Source organism: Sus scrofa, chromosome 3, assembly GCF_000003025.6.
Source record: "Sus scrofa isolate TJ Tabasco breed Duroc chromosome 3, Sscrofa11.1, whole genome shotgun sequence".
Lineage (NCBI taxonomy): Eukaryota > Metazoa > Chordata > Mammalia > Artiodactyla > Suidae > Sus > Sus scrofa.
Genome location: NC_010445.4, coordinates 80,523,160 through 80,543,119, shown reverse-complemented (window position 1 = coordinate 80,543,119; position 19,960 = coordinate 80,523,160). Strand labels below are relative to the sequence as shown.

At 35.7% G+C, this 19,960-nt stretch overlaps 1 protein-coding gene across 15 annotated transcripts in view; it reads right to left on the bottom strand.

Moving 5' to 3' along the window:
• Positions 1 to 19,960, bottom strand: part of USP34 (ubiquitin specific peptidase 34) — a 258,619-nt gene that overhangs the window by 46,395 nt on the left and 192,264 nt on the right. For 9 of the 15 annotated variants that reach the window (XR_002342702.1, XM_021087489.1, XM_013996121.2 and 6 more), the window contains 10 exons: positions 18,129 to 18,337; positions 14,690 to 14,843; positions 13,580 to 13,658; positions 10,827 to 10,880; positions 10,620 to 10,715; positions 5,870 to 5,934; positions 5,706 to 5,781; positions 5,552 to 5,599; positions 5,396 to 5,461; positions 4,458 to 4,538 (listed from right to left, as the gene is read on the bottom strand). Coding sequence is in view for 13 of the 15 variants with exons in the window: in XM_021087489.1 (XP_020943148.1) it covers positions 4,458 to 4,538; positions 5,396 to 5,461; positions 5,552 to 5,599; positions 5,706 to 5,781; positions 5,870 to 5,934; positions 10,620 to 10,715; positions 10,827 to 10,880; positions 13,580 to 13,658; positions 14,690 to 14,843; positions 18,129 to 18,337 (928 nt within the window). In the remaining 2 variants the exon portion in view is untranslated. The remainder of the gene's footprint in view (positions 1 to 4,457; positions 4,539 to 5,395; positions 5,462 to 5,551; positions 5,600 to 5,705; positions 5,782 to 5,869; positions 5,935 to 10,619; positions 10,716 to 10,826; positions 10,881 to 13,579; positions 13,659 to 14,689; positions 14,844 to 18,128; positions 18,338 to 19,960) is intronic. The other 6 variants (XR_002342703.1, XM_021087492.1, XM_021087495.1 and 3 more) reach the window with 1 other exon arrangement.

Sequence of the window (19,960 nt, the reverse complement as noted above, 5' to 3'; positions counted from 1 at the left end):
GTGTGAGGTGGTACAATTCAAAAAAATAACATGCAGGAGAGAGGATTAAGATGGCAGAATAGAAGGACTGGAGCTCAACTTCTCTCCTAAAAACAACAAAATTCACAACTAAAAGCTGAGCAATCTCCACACAAATGGACCAGAAACCTTAAAAAAAGATATCCTACTCACGAAGAAAAAGAGGAGGCCATATCAAGTGGTAGGAGGGGCGATTTCACCATATAAACAACCCCATACCTCCCAGGTGGGATGCTCCACAGACATAAAACTAACTGGTTCACAGAGACTCACCTACAGGAGTGAGAGTTCTGAGACCCACATCAAACCCTCATGTGCAGGGATCCGGCACTGGGAGAAAAGAGCCCCTGGAGCATCTGGCATTAAAGGCCAGTGGGGCTTGTGCGCAGGAGCTCCACAGGACTGGGGGAAACGGAGACCCCATTCTTAAAAGGCGCACATGGACTTTCACGTGCACTGGGTCCCAGGGCAGAGCGAGGTCTCCATAGGAATCTGGGTCAAACCTGACTGCAGTTCTTGGAGGACATCCTGGGAAAACAGGGGTGAATGTGGCTCGTTGTGAGGGAAGGACATTGAAGGCAAAGCTCTTGGGAATATTCAGCAGCTGCCTCTCTCTGGAGGTGCCCATTTTGGGAACATCTGGCCCCACCCTTCAGTCAGTGCTGAGAAGCCTCAGGGCAAACAACAATCCAGGTGGGATCATAGTCCCGCCCCTCAGTAAACAGGCTACCTAAAGACCCCTCAGGCACACAGCTGCCTCTAATCCCATCCAGAGACTAAGCCACACCCACCAGAGGGATTAGAATCAGCCCCACCTACCAGTGGGGAGGCATCAGCCCCTCCCATCAGGAAGCCTACAGCAAGCCCCCATACGGACTTCAGCCACAAGGGGGACAGACACCAGAAGTAAGAGAGGCTACAACCCTGTTATCTGTAAAAAGGTTACCACACCAAAAACCTATAAAAATGAAAAGACAGAGAACTATAACTCAGACGAGGGAGAAAGGAAAAACCCCAGAAAATCAGCTAAGGGATGAGGAGATTCTTAGCCTCCAGGAAAAAGACTTTAGATTTTGATGCTGAAGATGATGCAAGACATTGGAAATAAACTGGAGGCAAAGATGGATAACTTACAGGAAACACTGACCAAAGAGATACAAGATATAAAACTTAAACAAGAAGAGATGCAAAGTACAATGACTGAAATAAAAATCACTAGAAGCAGCTAGCAGCAGAATACAGGAGGCAGAATGAATAAGCAAGGTGGAGGACAGATTAGTGGAAATTACGGATGCAAAACAGAAAAGAAAAAAGATTGAAAAGAAATGAAGAGAGTCTCAGGGAACTCTGGGACAACATTAAACGCACCAACATCCGTATTATAGGGGTGCCAGAAGGAGAAGAGAGAGAGAAAGAGACAGAAAAAATATTCAAAGAGATAATAGCTGAAAACTTCCCTACCATGGGAAAGGAATCACTGACTCAAATCCAGGAAGCACAATGAGTACCATATAAAATAAACCCAAGGAGGAATACACCGAGACACATATTAATCAAACTGACCAAAATTAAAGACAAAGAGAAAATCTTGAAAGCAGCTAGGGAAAAGAAACAAGTAACATACAAGGGAACTCCAATAAGGTTATTGGCAGATTTTTCAACAGAAACTCTGCAGGCGAGAAGGGAGTGGCATGATATACTTAACATGATAGAAGGAAAAAACCTCCAGCCAAGGTTACTTTACTCAGCGTCTCTCATTCAGATTTGAAGGAGAAATTGAAACCTTCACAGATAAGCAAAAGTTGAGAGAATTCAGCAACACTAAACCAGCCTTATGACAAATACTAAAGGAACTTCTCTAGGCAGAAAAGAAAAGACAGCAACAGGAAACAAAAGTTCCACAAATGACAAGGCCCACCTGTAAAGGTATATATACAGTAAAGATACAAAATCATCCATGCACAATTATACCACCACAATCAGAAATCATGAGAAGAGGTGGGTACAAATGCAGGACACTGGAGGTGAACTTGCAATTAAGAGAACAACAACTTAAAACAATCTCAAATACACACAGACTCGTATATCAAAACTTCAGTATAACTGCAAACCAAAAATCTACAATTGATACACAAACAAGGAATCTCTGGAGAAGAAATATATCTCATAGTAAATAAGTGCATAATCCACCATGAAGGGGGTCATTTGACATCATTCTTGGACTGCTGAAGTCTTCTTAGAACTGATTCTGATTTCCTCTCCATCAAACAATTTATGATAATTAAATAATGCAACTGTACAATTAAATAATACGGTTCTACAACTGTATTATTAATAACCATTTCTCTCCATGGTATAATGTAAGGTCTATAATGTCTTGTTTATCACATCACCTAGAATGGTGTAATGCCTATATTGAAGAATCAATAAGATGTAATAAATTGTGAGGACACATTTATATAATTACGCTGTTTTTTAACCAATTTATGCATTTTATATTTTCCTTATTTTCAGAGGGTGTATTATTTTTGTTATTTTTACCAGTTATTCTTTTTTTATTATGCTATATAAAATATTTAATGGTATATAAGGCTTCCTTCTTTATAAATTTTAGTTGCATAATATACCAATTTTAAGATAATGCTAATTTTTAAAGAAAAATTGAAATGTAATAGATAATACTAAATAGTAAAGATAAAAGCCATACAAAATGAGATAAAGTATAGAATAAATTTCCTATTGGTCTCAGCATATTTTCCATTCCACTTCTCCAGAGGGAGTCATTTAATCTCTTTCTTAAGATCCTTGATATAATAATCTGTGTGAATGTAAATGTATTTAAATATATGTATTTTATTTTGTAAAAAAATAAAAATAAAATTTCACACACACACAAAAATGTATGTAATTTCAGAACAACCCCTTAACTTTGTAACCTCTCAAGAATGTTAATTATTCTTAAATAGTTATCAAATGTTGCTACCTCCCCCACATACATGGTTTTTACATACTTTCATATTCTCCTTCAAAATTACATTGATTATTATTTAGCCTTTAGATCTCTTCAATATATTAGAGAATCAAATTTTCATGAGTGTGTTTGAGTGTGTTATAATCAATTGACAATTTATATAAACTATCTTTGTATTCTTGATCACAGAAATATTTCTCCATTCATTCATTTAGGTCTTTCATAACTTTTGATGATTTTTTATAATTTTCTCCATAAAAACCTTGTACATCTTCTTTGAATCACTGTACTAAGTATCATGTGTTATTAGCTGCTGTAAATACATATATTTATTTTTAGAAAGAAAAAAAACCCAAAAAACAAAAAGATACATGCACCCATGTGTTCATAGCAGCACTATTCCAAATAGCCAACACATGGAAACAACCTAAATATCTACCAACAGATGAATGGATTAAGATGTGGTACATATACACAATGGACAACTACTCAGCCATAAAAAGAATGAAATAATGTTATTTGCAGCAACATGGAGGCAACTAGATATTCTCATACTAAGTGAAGTCTGAAAGAGAAAGTCAGACACCACAGAATATCACTTATATGTGGAATCTAAAGTGTGGCACAAATGAACTTACCTACTGCAGAACAAAAACAGACTCACAGACATAGAGAACAGACTTGTGGTTGCCAAGGGGGAGGGGGGAGGGAGTGGAAAGAACTGGGAGTTTGGGGTTAGTAGAGGAAACTATTATACTGAATGGATAAGCAATGAGGTCCTTCTGTATAGCACAGGGAAGTGTATCTAATTTCTTGTGACAGAAGATGATGGAAGATAATATGAGAATGAGAATGTACATAAATGTATGACTGGATCACTTTGCTGTACAAGAGAAATTGACAAAACACTGCAAATCAACTATATGTAGTTATATACAAAAAAAGATTATATTTCAGTAATAACTGAGAAGTAGCATATTTCAGATTAAATTTTTGGTTTTGTGTCATAAATGCATATATACTTTTTCTTCCTTGTTAATTTTTCCAATAATTTAAGAAGAACACATTGATTCATGTGACAGTTCAGAATCTATCAAAGTAATATACTATATGCTATTCATTTAACTTTCAAGGCCATTATAGTACCCTCCCATGGCTAGAGTATCTAAGAATATCTATGGGTCTAAAAAAGAATCTGCACAACTCGTTAAAGCAGTTAGAGTAAGAGCTGAGAAAATAGGTTACATAGCTGACTTCCTATAACCAGGAAATGTGAATGATTTTAATCACTTGACTGGACTGATAGTTGATTTGCCAAAAGAAACTGGTGAAAAGAGTAGCAAAATAACTTTTATTGTATAAAAGAGGTGTATCTTTTTAAATTACTTTCAATGCTGGGTTAAAACATATTCACAGGCAAATTTAGAATAATTAATTTGAAAGCCACTTTAAGTAAATTTTTTCTTACCTGTCTCACAATTTGATTAGGGCACTTAATTAGTATCTGCATTGGCCACCAATCATCATCAGCCATGCGGTCCAAAAACCACTGTAAGAAAATAGTGTGATTTTGACTCTAGTTGACATAAAGATTATTTTAAATTTTCACCAAAATAGATTCTTCAACTGTTACAAAGTCTAAAATTTTAAATGCTGAAAGTCATAGGGTCACCTCATTACTGGATTTCATGGATTCCAACTATATTACAGTGCACAACCTACATGATAACAACCTGCAGTCCTAACAATAAAAGTGGAATGACAGGGATTTCCCTTGTGGCATTGTCACTGCAGTGGCTCAGATTTGACTGCTGGCCGAGGAACTACCGCATGCTGCAGGTGTGGCCCAAAAAAAAAAAAAAAAAAGATAATACTGTTTTCCTCTTAAACTTCATAAAGGTCACACTGTAGCCTTTTCCTATTGATAATATATGATCTGAGTATGATTCACTTTATGTTTAAAAACAAAATTTGTTGTCTTGATAACAAAAACATCTTTCTTTATGTTTAGCTAAGACAATTTCCCATTAATTTCAAGATATCTCTTTCTTTTTGGCTGTGCCTGCAAAATGCAGAAATTCTGGGGCCAGGGATCGAACTCATGCCACAGCAGTGACCAAGTCACAGCAGTGACATCAGCAGATCCTTAACCTACTGTGCCACAGCAGGAACGCCCCAAGGATTTTTAAGTAACTTAAAAATCCATTAATTAATCAATGTAACAAATGTGATACATAATTATAACTTTCTCTTAGTGGTGAAGTAACTTTAGGAACAATTTACATTGGGGTCCCTATGATATGTAATAGATAAAACAATTTTGCTATAGCATCAAAAGAATAAAAGAAAACAAAACAAAACAGTGAACCTTAAACTATATATTGCTTGTTGAATTATTCACCTCACCTCACAAGCTGCTTGACTATTATTAAACTGTTTGGTCAAGAGTTCAATCCACTGAAGCATTGTGGGCTAAAAAAGAAAAAGAAATTACTTAAGGTGTTAAGAAATAACTGACAAATGACATAAATGACACAAAAATTTACAAAGTAGAACACATACCTTTTCTTTTGAATGAATAAATGTCTCTAGGACAAAGGAAGTGCTTAACTATAAGGAAAAATAAAATTAAGCAAAAAAAGATTTAATTATTTTAAAATAGTCAATTCTGAAGAATATCTAAGGCTATATATATGTACATATGTATATATATTACCTTTGCTGTCATTAAAGACACAGCTTTAGGATCTGGTAATGTACTGGGAATACAACTACACAACTGCCACATAAACCTAGAATTTGAAAATATTAGGTTAAAATTCTTACAGAATAAGATTTTCTTAAAAAATAAAAATCTATCTTTAAATCTACCAAACTTACCCAAAATATGTATGTTCAAAAATGTTTTTGTCTTGAAGAAACTGCATGTTATCATGCCAAATCCACTGGAAAAAAAAAATTTTAACACTAGACAACAGAAAGCTTTTGTTTCATTACATTTTGCCAATATTTTTATTAGACAAAGGCTTGCTCTAAAAGAACAAACGACAAAAAAAAACACATGCACTTAAAATTCCATTAGCTTTTTCCCAGGTATGTGGAATATGGAAATATTTACTAAACATGATCCAATTTATCATTCCTTTTCTGGCAACCTCAGCAATCATGTTTTTTAAAAAAAAATGTATTTATGAAGATTTTAAAGAATTCTGAACTCCCATCTGTCTGAAGAGCAAATGCATAATGAATAAAACTGTTACACTGACAACATACATGAAAATTATGTTTGACTGATATTCTGATAAGAATAGGTTTTAAGAGAAAGATTTATGTTTAAAAACTGGCAAAATAAATTTTATTCAGGTTTGCAGGCCTAAATGAGAGATGATTTCCTTGTTTACTCTCTAAAAACAAGGAAGAATGATCATCTCTGAATATGTCCTATAGAAGTGCTTTGCTGACTTCAGTCTTTGTGTCCTCTCTCTGAATACCCTAAACATGCTCTAAGTCATTTTAAGTTCTATAAAATTATTTTTATCTGGAATAAATTTATGTTCTGATTATGGATATTTACTATCTTTATCCCCCTGAAGATTTAAAACCACCTCTACTTGCCTCCCCAGCCTACTACTCTACACCAGAACCAGGTCTTATAATCATGAATTAGGGCTCCTGCTCCACATTTGGTATCTGGAAAATCACAGGTCTGATCTGGCCTGCTTCAGAATTCTTGGTCCTCTAGCATTTCTAGGCATATAGCTTTCTGTGTAGCTCCAAACACACACTCATCTCAATCTGGCACCTTTTCATGGCCCCATTCTGAGCTGCTTGCTTCTAGACACAAGCTCACCTCTAGATCCTGTGTCATAATTTTTGTCCCCCCTTTATCTCACAAGACCTTAACTCTTGGCCACTATTATCTGTTTTGAACCTGAAGTCTGGTAGACCTGTGGTTTCTAGCAGACTCAGTGCTTTTAATTCTACTCCATTTCAGTCCTACAGAAGCATTCATCTTGTTTTCTGATAGTCCTTTTTACACTCTATGTGGAGCCACCTGTGCATGTCTAAGTGTAAGAATACTATATCACACTGATGAGAACATTTCTAGATATTTTATGCATATCAACCAACTTCATCTTGGGCCACTTTTATTAAACATTACAGCCACAGAGGTTTATCTTTCAGCTTCTAAAACATGCCAATGAGCTCCATCCTTCCTCAGGGGATTTGTACATAATGTTCTCTTTGACTGGACTACTCCTCACATGATTAACTCCTCAGTAACTTTCAAGTCTCAGTTTAACTTAAGTTAATCTGAAACATTTCTAGATCACCTTCCTCAGCAATCCCAATCAACTGGTTATCCTTTCTGATCACTCTATTTGTTTTCCTTTCTGATCACTCAACTAGTTATCCTTTCTGATCATTCCATTTGTTTCATCCAGAACAGTCATAACAATTCAGAATGCTTGTTTACATAATATATTTTAAGGTTCTAAGATTTTCTATTCTCCCTTTTGGAAACATCTGCTACCAGCTATATTTTAACTGTCCAAATGTAAAGGACTAGATTCCAGTTAATATCTAAAAATCTATATTAAGTATCAGAGTATTACTCTATTTTAAAAATTTTTAGTAAAATATATATGCAAACATTTTGAATTAGTAAGCCGAAACAATAACGGGTAAAAAATGTTTGGTTTATGTTTACAACCAAGAATATTCTAATGTAGTTTAGTTTGTTTTTCTTGTTACAGCAGAGAAAAAGTCTAGGATTCTTTCCTTTTTTTTGGCTGCACCCATGACACAGCAGCGATCGAAGCTGCTGCAGTGACAACACCAGATCCTTAAGCCACTGTGCCACAAAAAAACTCCTAGGATTCTCTTTTGTCATAACACAGATTAGTGGTTCTCAAAGAATGGTTTAGAGAGCTGTGGGGGGTGGGGTGGGGGGAGAGGTTTCCCTGTGACCATTTTAGGGTGTCTCTAAGGTCTAAACAATGTTCTTAGTAATAATACAATGCCATCTGCTTTTTTTTTTTAAAAAAAAGACTCATTCTCTCCTCAGTGTACAATGGAGTTTTCTAGAGGTTTAATGATAAGTAAGTTCACAAGAGACCAAATGCAGAGGCTGTTATGAGACTCTAGTTGTCTTACACTAAAGAAAGTATTAGATTTGCAAAACTAAAACAGGGCCATTTTCTCACTGAATTATTTTGTGAAAAATATTTTTCACTACAAAACATTATTTATATTAGCATATCATGGGTTTATTTATTTATTGTCTTTTAGGGCCACAGCGGCGGCATATGGAGGTTCCAGACTAGGGATTGAATCGGAGGTGTAGCCACTAGCCTACGCCAGAGCCACAGCAATGCCAGATCCAAGCCGTGTCTGTGACCTACACAACAGTTTATGGCAATGTCACACCCTTAACCCACTGAGTGAGGCCAGGGATCGAACATGCGTCCTCATGGATAATCAGTCAGATTTGTTTCTGCTGACCCACCATGGGAACTCCCATTTTTGTTAATTTTAAATAAATTAAAACAAATTTTGAAAATTTGTTTTAATTTCTAATATGGCAAATAAGGATACATATAACCACATTAAAACTAACAGTTAAAAATACTCTTAGAGTTCCCTCATGGCTCAGTGGGTTAAGAAGCCAGCCTGGTCACTGTTGTGGCTTTGGTTACACCTGTTGTTCTGATTTCATCACTGACCAGGAACTTCCACATGCTGTGGGTGTGGCCAAAAAACTCCCCAAACAAAAAACCAAAACAAGCCTGCAAACCAAAAATTTCTTAAAGGTTCTCAGTAATTTTTAAGACTACAAGTAAGTCCTAAGAACAGGAAGTTTGAGAACCATGTATGTAGATAAACAATATACAGTTGACCCTTGAACAAGAGGGATTTAGGGTTGCCAAAATCTAGCCCAGTCAAAAATCTATAGATAACTTTTGACTCTCCAAACCTTCAGTATTGATAGCTTACCGTTAACTGGAAGCCTTACTGATAACATAAACAGTTGATTAATACATATTCTGGGAGTTCCTGTTGTGGCACAGTGGGTTAAGAACCTGACACAGTGTCTGTGAGGATGCGGATTTGATCCCTGGCCTTGATCAGTGGGCTAAGGATCCGGGGTTGCTGCAAGCTGCAGGGCAGGTTGCAGACGTCACTGCGGCATGGGTCGGCAGCTGCAGCTTTGATTCGACCACTAGCCTAGGAACTTCCATATGCCAAAGGGGTGACCATAAAAAGAAAAGAAAAAAAAACAAACCAAAAACCTCCCTGACATATTCTGAATGTGTATGTGTTACATGCTGTATTCTTATAATAAAATATCCTAGAGAGAAGACAATGTTTCAAAAAGCTTAAGAGAATATACATTTATATTACTGTATTATATTTATACTGTAAATTTATGTCATCTGTTTACAAGATGAGTCATTTTCATCAAGTCTTATACAAAACCTTGTAGATATTATAGGTAGTACTAACACTAGATATCAAAAATAAGAAGATAACATGTAAAAGAAATCTGTATTTAACTAGATACTGTATTTACTGAAGGAAAAAAATTCACATAAGTGGACCCTGTAGTTCAAGCCCATGTTGTTCAAATGTCAACTGTATATCATTAAAATTTTATTTAAAATTTCATTTTATTTCGCAAGTGGGCTATTATTAAACACTGTTGTGTCCTTATCTAGAACATGGTCTAGATTTGTTTGAAAACCCTGAGGACACGAAGTCCTGCACATGATGATGATTATAATTTTGGTTATGATAGCAGTTGAAATAAATTTTTGTATAAATAGGTGAGTTTAATAGCTTGAAATCTAGTGAAGCATCTAATTTTGCTGGTAAGTCCAATTCAATGGTTTGAAAGAAGACAATATTCTTGGCTTTTTATTAGTAAATTATAGGAAGTCAAGATACTATTAAGAGTGCTCGGGAATCAGGGAGGGGGAAAAAAGTGTGTTTGGAGAACAAAATCCCGTTTTAAAACTTGACTGTAACAATGGAAATGTCAATCAGTTAGTGAAAGCTGAACTGTCAAGATGAAAGAGTATGTTTTTATTAGATTATACATTTCTGGAGGTTTACTTTCTGCAGTTTTGGCTGACTGTTTACGACATACAAGTTGTGAATTTTTTTTATAGATCTTAAAACATTAAAGTAACAGTATCACTTATTACATCATGGGAAAAAAAAAAAAAGCCCCATTACTACAAATGAGATGTATGTTTAAAATATACAATAGATGTTTTAAATGCATTTATAACATTGTATACTTGTAATATGAAGCATAAGAAAAGGAATACTTGCAATCCTATCACCTAGTCCAAGAAGAATTATCACAACCATTAAAGTTACGTTGTTACCTTCCTTATTTTTCTTCATCATTACTAATAGTTGTTTTCCACTATCTTTAATCTCATTTACTTTATATTTCACTTGTCATATGTCAGTATTACCAAGACTATTTGTTAATACTGTTAAGTTCTACCTTGGATTATAGATAAATTATCTTTAAGCATATGTTTATATTACAGTACTAATGCTTGCATAAATACTTAACATGCTTTTAAATTGTTGCTAAAGTTAAATTAAATTATACCTCTAGTAACTCCGATGAAACATCAAATTTGTACTCTTTGCCATTTTCTTCCTCTGGTTCCATGCGTTTGTAAAACAGCATATAAGCACTATGTGTCTTTAAGAGGCAAAAAAAAGTATATTTTCATTTTTGACACAGTATAGACATAAAAGTAGACTACATGGAAGTAGAAAACAATGTAACATTATATATTAAAGAAATGGTTACCTTTTCAAAGGAGAAATCCATAAATTTATCTGTAACAGAGTCATAGGTCTTGGTCTGTTTTAAAAAAAAAAAGTTTTTCCTTCTTTAAGAAATGACTACCCTTAGCTATATTTATATATAAAATATTTCATTGACAGTTTTTATACTTTATAGTAGCTTTGTAAATAGTCCTCAAATAGCATAATATTCATAGAAACACTTGATACAAGTTTCTGGCTAGGGATATATACTTAAAAACAAAGATTCAGAATATTTTTAAGGCACTTTACTATCAAATATATAGAGCTTAATAAAACTGACTAGCAATCCAAAAAAATACCTTTTAAAAGAAGAGTTTTGAAAAGCTTGTCGCTTTTCTTTTCTTTTCTTTTTTTTTTTTTTGAGGAAATATCCTAGGAATAACATCTAGAGGTGCAATAGGTTTAGTTATTTACGGCTTTAATGTTAACTCATTATTATTCACATTATTTCCTTCTTCTAACAGTTTCCCAAGGCAGCATTTTGTCTACTTCTCACTTTCTATTCAGAATAATACAGAAGAGCACCAAAGAGCAGTAAGAAATCCGTTTCATTAAAATCCAGAATGTGAACAGTTATTTAACAACAAACATGGCTATTAAAAGGAAAAATAGGAGTTCCTGTCATGGCACAGAGGAAACGAATCCGATTAGGAACCACGAGGTTGAGGGTTCAATGGGTTGAGGATCCCGCATTGCTGTGGCTGTGGTGTAGGCCAGCAGCTACAGCTCCGATTCCACCCCTAGGCTGGGAACCTCCATATGCTGCAGGTGTGGCCCTAGAAAGAAAAGAAAAGAAAAAAAAAAAAGAGTAAAAGGAAAAATAACTTTATCTGGGCTTCTCAGTGAAATAGAAATGACTTTCTAATACTTGACTAGTGAGAATCAACAGGGTATTTTTAAAGTTTTCAGAAAACTGGTACTAGAGTAAACTGCATAACAAGAAGTGTAATTATACTCCAACCTGTCTTTTCATATCTCTTAACTGCTAATTATCTTAACAGATATTCTTTTTCTTTGAATTGTGTTTTGTTTTTGTTTTTTTTTCAGGGCCGTACCTATGGTATATGGAAGTTCCCAGGCTAGGAGTTGAATTGGAGTTACAGCTGCCGGCCACAGGAACTTGGGATCTAAGCCATGTCTTCGACTTACACCACAGCTCACGGCAACAGCAGATCCTTAACCCACTAAGCTGGGCCAGGGATCGAACCCATGTCCTCATGGATACTAGCTGGGTTCATTACCACTGAGCCACAATGGGAACTACATGAGTTAAATTTTATTTGAGGCAAAATGAGGATGTAAGTCTGGGAGGCAGCATCTCAAGTAAACCTGAGAAAACTGCTCCTTAGGTAATCTTTTTCTATCCCACCACTAGTAATAACCAGGTTTCTACTGCTGTTATAAAGAGGAGTTCCCTAGTGGTTTAGCAGTTAATTATGTGGTGTTGCTGCTACTGTGGCGCAGGTTTGATCCCTGGCCCAGGAACTTCCACATACCCTGGCCACAAAAAGTAAATAATTAAATTAAAAAATAAAAAGCACTAAAGAAACAATCTTTAATGTTCCGCTTAAGCCAACTTTCTTGTCAAAAACTTTTCAGAGACTTTAAATTTTTTTTTTTTTTTTTGACATTTAAGGGCCACACCAACAGCATATGGAGGTTCTCAGGCTAGGGGTCCCATCAGAGCTGTAGCTGCCGGCCTACGTCACAGCCACAGCCATGCCAGATCTGAGCAGAGTCTGCACTGAGCCAGGCCAGGGATTGAACCTGCAACCTCATGGTTCCTAGTTGGATTCGTTAACCACTGAGCCACAAGGGGAACTCCTGCTTATCTCTCCTAAATGTAACAGTTTGGGGGTTCCTGTTGTGGCTCAGTGGAAATGAATACAACTAGTATCCATGAGGATGCAGGTTTGATCCCTGGCCTCACTAAGTGGGTTAAGGATCCAGCCTTGAATGAGCTGTGGTGTGGGTCACAGATTCGCCTTGGATCCTACATTGCTGTGGCTATGGCATAGGCCGGCAACTGTAGATCCAATTCAACCTCTAACCTTGGAATTTCCATGTGCTGCAGGTGTGGCCTTTAAAAAAAAGCAAAACTTAAAAAAAAAAAAAAAATTTAATAGTTTGCGTCTAATAGTCCCAAACTCCTAGTCCATCCCACTCCCTCCCCCTTCCTCTTGGCAATCACAAGTCCGTTCTCTCTATCTGTGAGTCTGTTTCTGTTCTGTAGATAAGTTCATTTGTTCCGTATTTTAGATTCCACATATAAGTGATATCACATGGTATTGTCTTTCTCTGACTTATTTCACTTAGTACGAGAATCTCTAGTTCCATCCATGTTGTTGCATCAAAGACTTTTCATACTAAGTTCTTAAAGAGTAATTTCTTTCTGCTCTGTTCCCAAAGCATTTAAGTAAATAGTTTATTCAATCATAATGTCTCGTGTTAATGTAATTCAAATCCTCTACTACAATTCTTCAATTTGAAATCTTAACCTTCTTAATCAGATTTTTTTAATCAGTTGAAAAACAGTAATTAAAGAAAAGATTTCCCAGTGTCTGGTTTCATTCCAAACATACTAAACTATACAAACAATAAATAACAATTGAATAAATTTTAGATTTAATCACAGAAATTAAAAGAAAGTTAAGTGACTCTGTTATTGGTTTTATGATATTGCAAAGTACTTGGAAAGCTATGAACCATTTATAATTTTTGAGTAAAACTTACTGTCATCTCTCCACCAAAACATTCAGAAGCAAGCTGAGCAGAGTCAAAAGGTTTTACCTCAGCATCGTTAAAAAGATACCTAAAGCAGAGCATACAGTATTGGTCAAGCACATTTGTAGTGAATATGTCTGTATTTTGCCTATTTTTTAAATATTTAGGTTATATCCTATTATAAATATTAATCAAACATTAAATAGGGTAAATTCTAACTAAGCTTTACCAGAAAGAGGAATATAATTTTGCTTTGTCGCAATGACCTTAAAATATGACAGATATATCTATAACCTAGGAGTAACAAGAGTTCATAAAAGGAATAGAAAGTTTGCATAAATATAGTATGACAGAAAACATTAATAAAATTAGAGAACTTACAAAGATATTATGTCAAAATATAGAAATATATTCAAAAGACAAAAAAGGTAAAAGATGCCATGGATATGATGGCTTAAAGAGAAATAGTTGAAAAGAAAAATACTCTGCTAACTGCAGATCAATTTACCAATGTACTCTTATTTGAAGCATTATCTCCAAAATTTAGAACAATGCTTAGCATGGCAATAGTCTCTATACATGAGACTTTACTCAGCAACACCAGAAGATCAAAAACCAGCTATCAGGAGTTCCCGTCGTGGCTCAGTGGTTAACGAATCCGACTAGGAACCATGAGGTTGTGGGTTCGATCCCTGGCCTCGATCAGTGGGTTAAGGATCCGGCGTTGCCATGAGTTGTGGTGTAGGTCACAGATGCGGCTCGGATCCCAGGTTGCTGTGGCTCTGGCATAGGCCGGTAGCTACAGCTCCGATTTGACGCCCTAGCCTGAGAACTTTCAAGTGCCGCAGGTGTGGCCCTAAAAAAAAAAAAAGACAAAAAAGACAAAAAAAAAAACCTCAAAAGAATCTGGAGATCTATAAAGTTAAAGCACAAGAGACTGAACTTGTATTTTGAAAGCTGCCTTCATTTAAATACGCTCTGTGCCTCTTTCTCAAATTTAGAGAAAATGTTTGGAAAACTAAAATTAGAAAGCATATCTCAAGAACTACTGTAAGTTTATACTTTAGAAACAGAAAAAACAATTTTTAAAACCCCAAGAATAAAATACTTGAAACTCACCATTTATTGTTTTTATAAGCATGAGGATTGACTATATCTCTAATGAAGCTGTAATAGTGCCCACCATCTGCTGTTCCTGTGTGAACGGTCACTCCTATCAAGTCATATTCATAGCTCTCTGTGTCTTTTGAATGATCACCGACTTCCTTAAAACCTGAAATTATTTACATAAAAGAATGGCAATAATTTTGAAAATGCACACAATGACATCTTAGAATCACTCTATATACTGTATTTTATGCACAAAAATAGGCATGGGATACTTTATATATTCAAATAGGCACATAACAACTCTACTTAGTAGTCATTGTCCATTCATAGTCTAGAATTTTAAGAACATTTATATAAATCATTAGAAAAACAACCATCTTTTAGTGTGTAACTATGGACAATCTCAATGTAATAGGTAAATATAAAATATGTTGTTTGTTTAATCTGGCTATTCTTTTTGAAATAAACTTGAATGAAGCCTTTTGTACTATCCTGATTAGCAGACAAACAAAAAATCTGAAAGGCATCAGTGTATTAATACCTGTTAATCTCATCTTAAAGAAAATGGAGTACTGCACTGATAGCATGCTTCCAACTGTTTATCTTTTAACAGAAATATTCTGGATTGGGAGCTTTATGTGGACAGAAACAAAATCAACAAAATATATACTTCCCACCACAGGATTATTACGATCTGTATTCCCACCAACACATAGAAAGGAAAGATATAAACAGAAGCAAATAGGTGAGAACATATTCAATTAGTCTGAGTGCACTGTCTAACCTGAAAACTGAAGGGACAGATAGATGATAAGGAGGAAATGGAGGATTGCCAAAGCAGTGGCTGAGGAGTTTCTTTATACTAGGATCTGACTCTGTGGCTTAATAAATTTACTTGTGGCCTAACTCCTTTATCTTGGAATATGCTTTTGCTACTTCCACAAATTCGGTCCCCATGAAAAATACTATCACTTCTCTCCAACCCTACAAAAACTCTATCACTTCTCTCCAACCCTACAAGACAGATACCACATTGTCTTGGTATGATTTTACAAGTTGTAAAGTAGGATGTATATATATAATGTCCACTTCTTAACTTTGTTTATATATTCAAACTTACCTCTTCTGGCTCCTTTCGTGCAACTTCTAAAGATACTTAAATTCTAACTTTAAAATTCTCTCCTTTGACCCTGTATATCCCTTCATAGCTACAGTCACCATCTTCTCTCTTTAAAGAGTGTATTTTTCTCTTGAAAGAGTAGCCTACACTCATTGTTTACACCTTTCATCTCCCATATAGTGAGAGAAAAACATTTATTGGATTCTCATTAAGTGTCAAGTTTATTATTTTTTTCTTTTGGGGGCCACACCTACGGCGTACAGAGGTACATAGACTAGGGGTCAAATTGGAGCTGTAACTGCCGACCTACGCCACAGCCACAGCAACGGGGGATCTGAGCCTCGTCTGCGACCTACACCACAGCTCATGGCAGCGACGGATTCTTAACCCATTGAGTGAGGCCAGGGATTGAACCTGCATCTTCATGGATACTAGTCAGGTTCATTACCGCTGAGCCACAATGGGACCTCCAGTATAAAGATTAAAATATGGTTCTCTATCCTAAATCTTATAATGTGGAGGCTCTTCAAATCTTAAAAACTTAAATTAGCACAACTTTCTATGCAAACAAACGAACAAAACCCCAAAAAACTGTTAGGACCTTTGCTATGTAAAATGGAACTTCTCTGGCTAAAGAATGGGATAGGTAAGAGCTGGACCTGTTCTGCTTTCTTCTCTCAACTATTTCCATTTCTCACCATGGTCCTTGTGGCATGTACACAGATGTATGAAAAAAAATCACTAGGTCTTAAGGAAGTAACAGCAATTTGAGGGTAACTAATTATGAACCAAGTGCCATTTTATCATTATTTTTATGGCCACATCCACAGCATATGGAAGTTCCTGGATCAGGGACTGAATATGAGCCACAGATGCGGCAATGCCAGATCCTTTAACCCGTGCTTCAGGCTGGGGACTGAACCTGCATCTCTGCAGTGACCGGAGCTGCTGCTGTTGGATTCTTAACCTGCTGTGTCACAGCAGGAACTCCTCAAGTGCCATTTTAAACTTATTGCATTATGCCTTCCTATTCCAACACCCAAATTAAACTGCTCTGATAACCAAAAATCTTCAATGTGTTAGATAATTTTCTGTCATGGTCTTACTGGAACTGTTCTTTTTCTTCAGCATTCAATACTTCCTCTTTTTTTTTTTTGTCTTTTTAAGGCCACACCTGCGGCATATGGAGGTTCCCAGGCTAGGGGTCAAATCGGAACTGAAGCTGCTGGCCTATGCCACAGCCACAGCAATGCAGAATCTGAGCCGCTTCTGGGACCTACACCACAGCTCATGGCAATGCCAGATCCTTTACCCACTGAGCAAGGCCAGGGATCGAACCTACATCTTCATGGATGCTGGTCAGATATTTCCGCTGAGCACAGTGGGAACTCCAGCATTCAATACTTCTGACCACATTCCCTCTCTCTTTAGATCTTGAAATACTGATTCTACTATTCACCTAGCAGATCAAGGCAGAAACCTTTCTTGACTTTTCCTCCTCCCTCTAGTAGCAGACTGACTAAACTGTGTAAGCTTCATGGGACAGAGATCTTTTTTTGTCACTATACTTCCATTACTATAATAGCAAGTTAAGTAGTGGATAGATGTTACACAACCTTGTTAGATTCACTTATTCATTCAATCATCAAATTCTGTAAACTCTATCACTTCTCTCCAACCCTACAAGCATGCTTTCCCATCTATGCTACTATTTCTCTGGTTTGCCAGAATGGACTCCCCACACTCTATTTATCACCATCTCATCTATTTCTACTGTTAAAGTTGTAATAACCTTTTTCAGACCCCACCTGGTTATCTCAGTTCTAAGCTTAAAATTTTCCAACAGTTTCACATTGAAATCAAATTAACATGGCCTACAAAAAGAAAAATGATCTGGACACTACCCTTTTGATTATCTCATCAACCTCTTAACAATCACTCTTCCTCCAAAGTTTATCCATTTTTCTTAATCTAGCTCTTACTCAGACTCTTTAAACATCACCTTCTCCTGAAAGCCCTGATTCCCCTCAATCTCTGATACATTCACTCTTTGACAAAACATGTTCGTAATTTCTTGTTCAATATAAGACATGCCCACTAGACTTAAGTTCTTCAAGGGCAGAAATCATGTTTATCTTTCACTACTGTGTATTCAATGGCTAGAAAGATGTCTAGAACACAGTTCTAACAGATGCAAAATATTTATTGGTCAAACTGACTGACTATGCCATATTGTCTTTAAAAAATTCTCCTTTCTAAGATTCCATTTAATTTTGTTAAATGTGTAGTGGATTACAACTTTATGACTACCTTATTATGGGGACTTACAGTAAACATAGGCAGGAGGAAGAGATTTTCCATTACCTTCTTTCCTATCACTCTTTCCCATAAGAAAATCTTCTGTATAGGGTGTCATATCCAGACGTAATGGGAAGGAAAAGTGTGTGTTAACTTTCTCTTTCATCATTGTGACCATATTAAATGTATACCTCATAGTATTGAAACTCAGAATTCGAGGCAATTTCTTAAAACATGCTCTGAAAGACAAAAAAAAAAAAAAAAAAAAATCCAAACAAAAAAAATTTGTTAAAAATTATCTTTCAAAAGTACTCCAGCTGCTATCAATTACATTTATATTATTCTCATTTGAATATTCAACTATTAAATAATAAATGGCACTCTAAATCATGCTCCTATTAATTCTATCAATCTACCTATCTCTCTATATATACCCCTCTTACATGACTTTTTCCATTCTGAAAGGGCTTTCCTGTGTCTAGATAAGAAAAACAAAAAACTACTGTAGACTACGGCACAGTCCATGATGAAATACACAAAAGTGCTATGGGGGCATAAAAAAGAAGTCACATCATAAAAAGGCAAGGTGGTTTTCAGTTCAGAGTTTCCTTCCCCCCTTAAGTAAATAAACACGTGCTTATGTATTTATGTGCCACACCTGCAGCATGTGGATACTGAACCTGTGCCATAGCTGTGGCAACGCTGTATACTTAATCCACTGTGCCACATGGAAACTTTCAGTAAGCATTTAGTTTTGTGCACTGGAATTGCAAAATCTGCCTGCATCATTTACTAGATGTATGACCCTAAACACGTTATTTCACCTCTTTGAACTTCACTTCTGATTCGTAAAATGAAAATTAAAGTACCCACTCCCCACTACTTTTAGAATGCTGCCTGGCAAATAGTATTCAATGAGAGTTGCCTAATATTACAATCACCACTGTAACAGCAGCAGCAAGTCAAGTAGTTACCTAAATCTTATGATATGACTTACTGCTGGTTTAGGTTTAAAAAACCAAAATTACAGTTTAAACAAAACATACAAACTTGGATTTATGAAAAATATGAATTCTAGGGAATTCTTCACTATGTATAGGATTTAAATCAAAATTTGTTTAAACAAAGATCTTAGTGTCTTTAAAAAAATAGGAATTTAGGGAGATGAGGAAGGTAGGGGAAGGATGTCCACAAGCAGAAGGAATAAGAATTCAACATTATTTATTACTTGGGAGACTGGTAAATGATGAGGTTATAACTACAAAGGAGTCAGAAAATGAAGGGCTTTGTGTGTAATCTTAAGAGTATGTACTTTATTTTGAGAGCTAGGAATCACTAAAGAACTTGTCTGTGGGGTCAGTGGAACCATACCTTAAGTCTGATATGAACAGATCTGAAGAAATGACCTGAATCTACTACAACACCCAAGGGGAGAGAGTTGGGGGAGGACAGCACAGCATTCTGAATTAGGTAAGACAATTTGGGAATCATTACCATGTCAGCAGAGATTCATGTGATAATGGTAGATAAAATTATTCAGGAAAGATTGAATAAACTGAGAAAATTAGAGGTTTGAAGATACAACAAAAAATGATCCCTGGCCCATTTCTGTTAAGAACATTTATTATGCTGTTATAGACACGTAAAAGTATGATAAGAGCACAAAAGGACTGAATAATATTTCGCCTGGGAGAGATATGACAGTATTTTAAAAAAAATCCAATAGAATATTAACCGAAATAATGATTCAAAAAATAAAAGATTATCAGTAATGACAGGTTTATTCAGTAAGTTTATTTATTCCAAATAAAAAGAGTTTCTCCAAGGGACTCAGCCTCTCAATTATCTTTTATTGGCTCCTC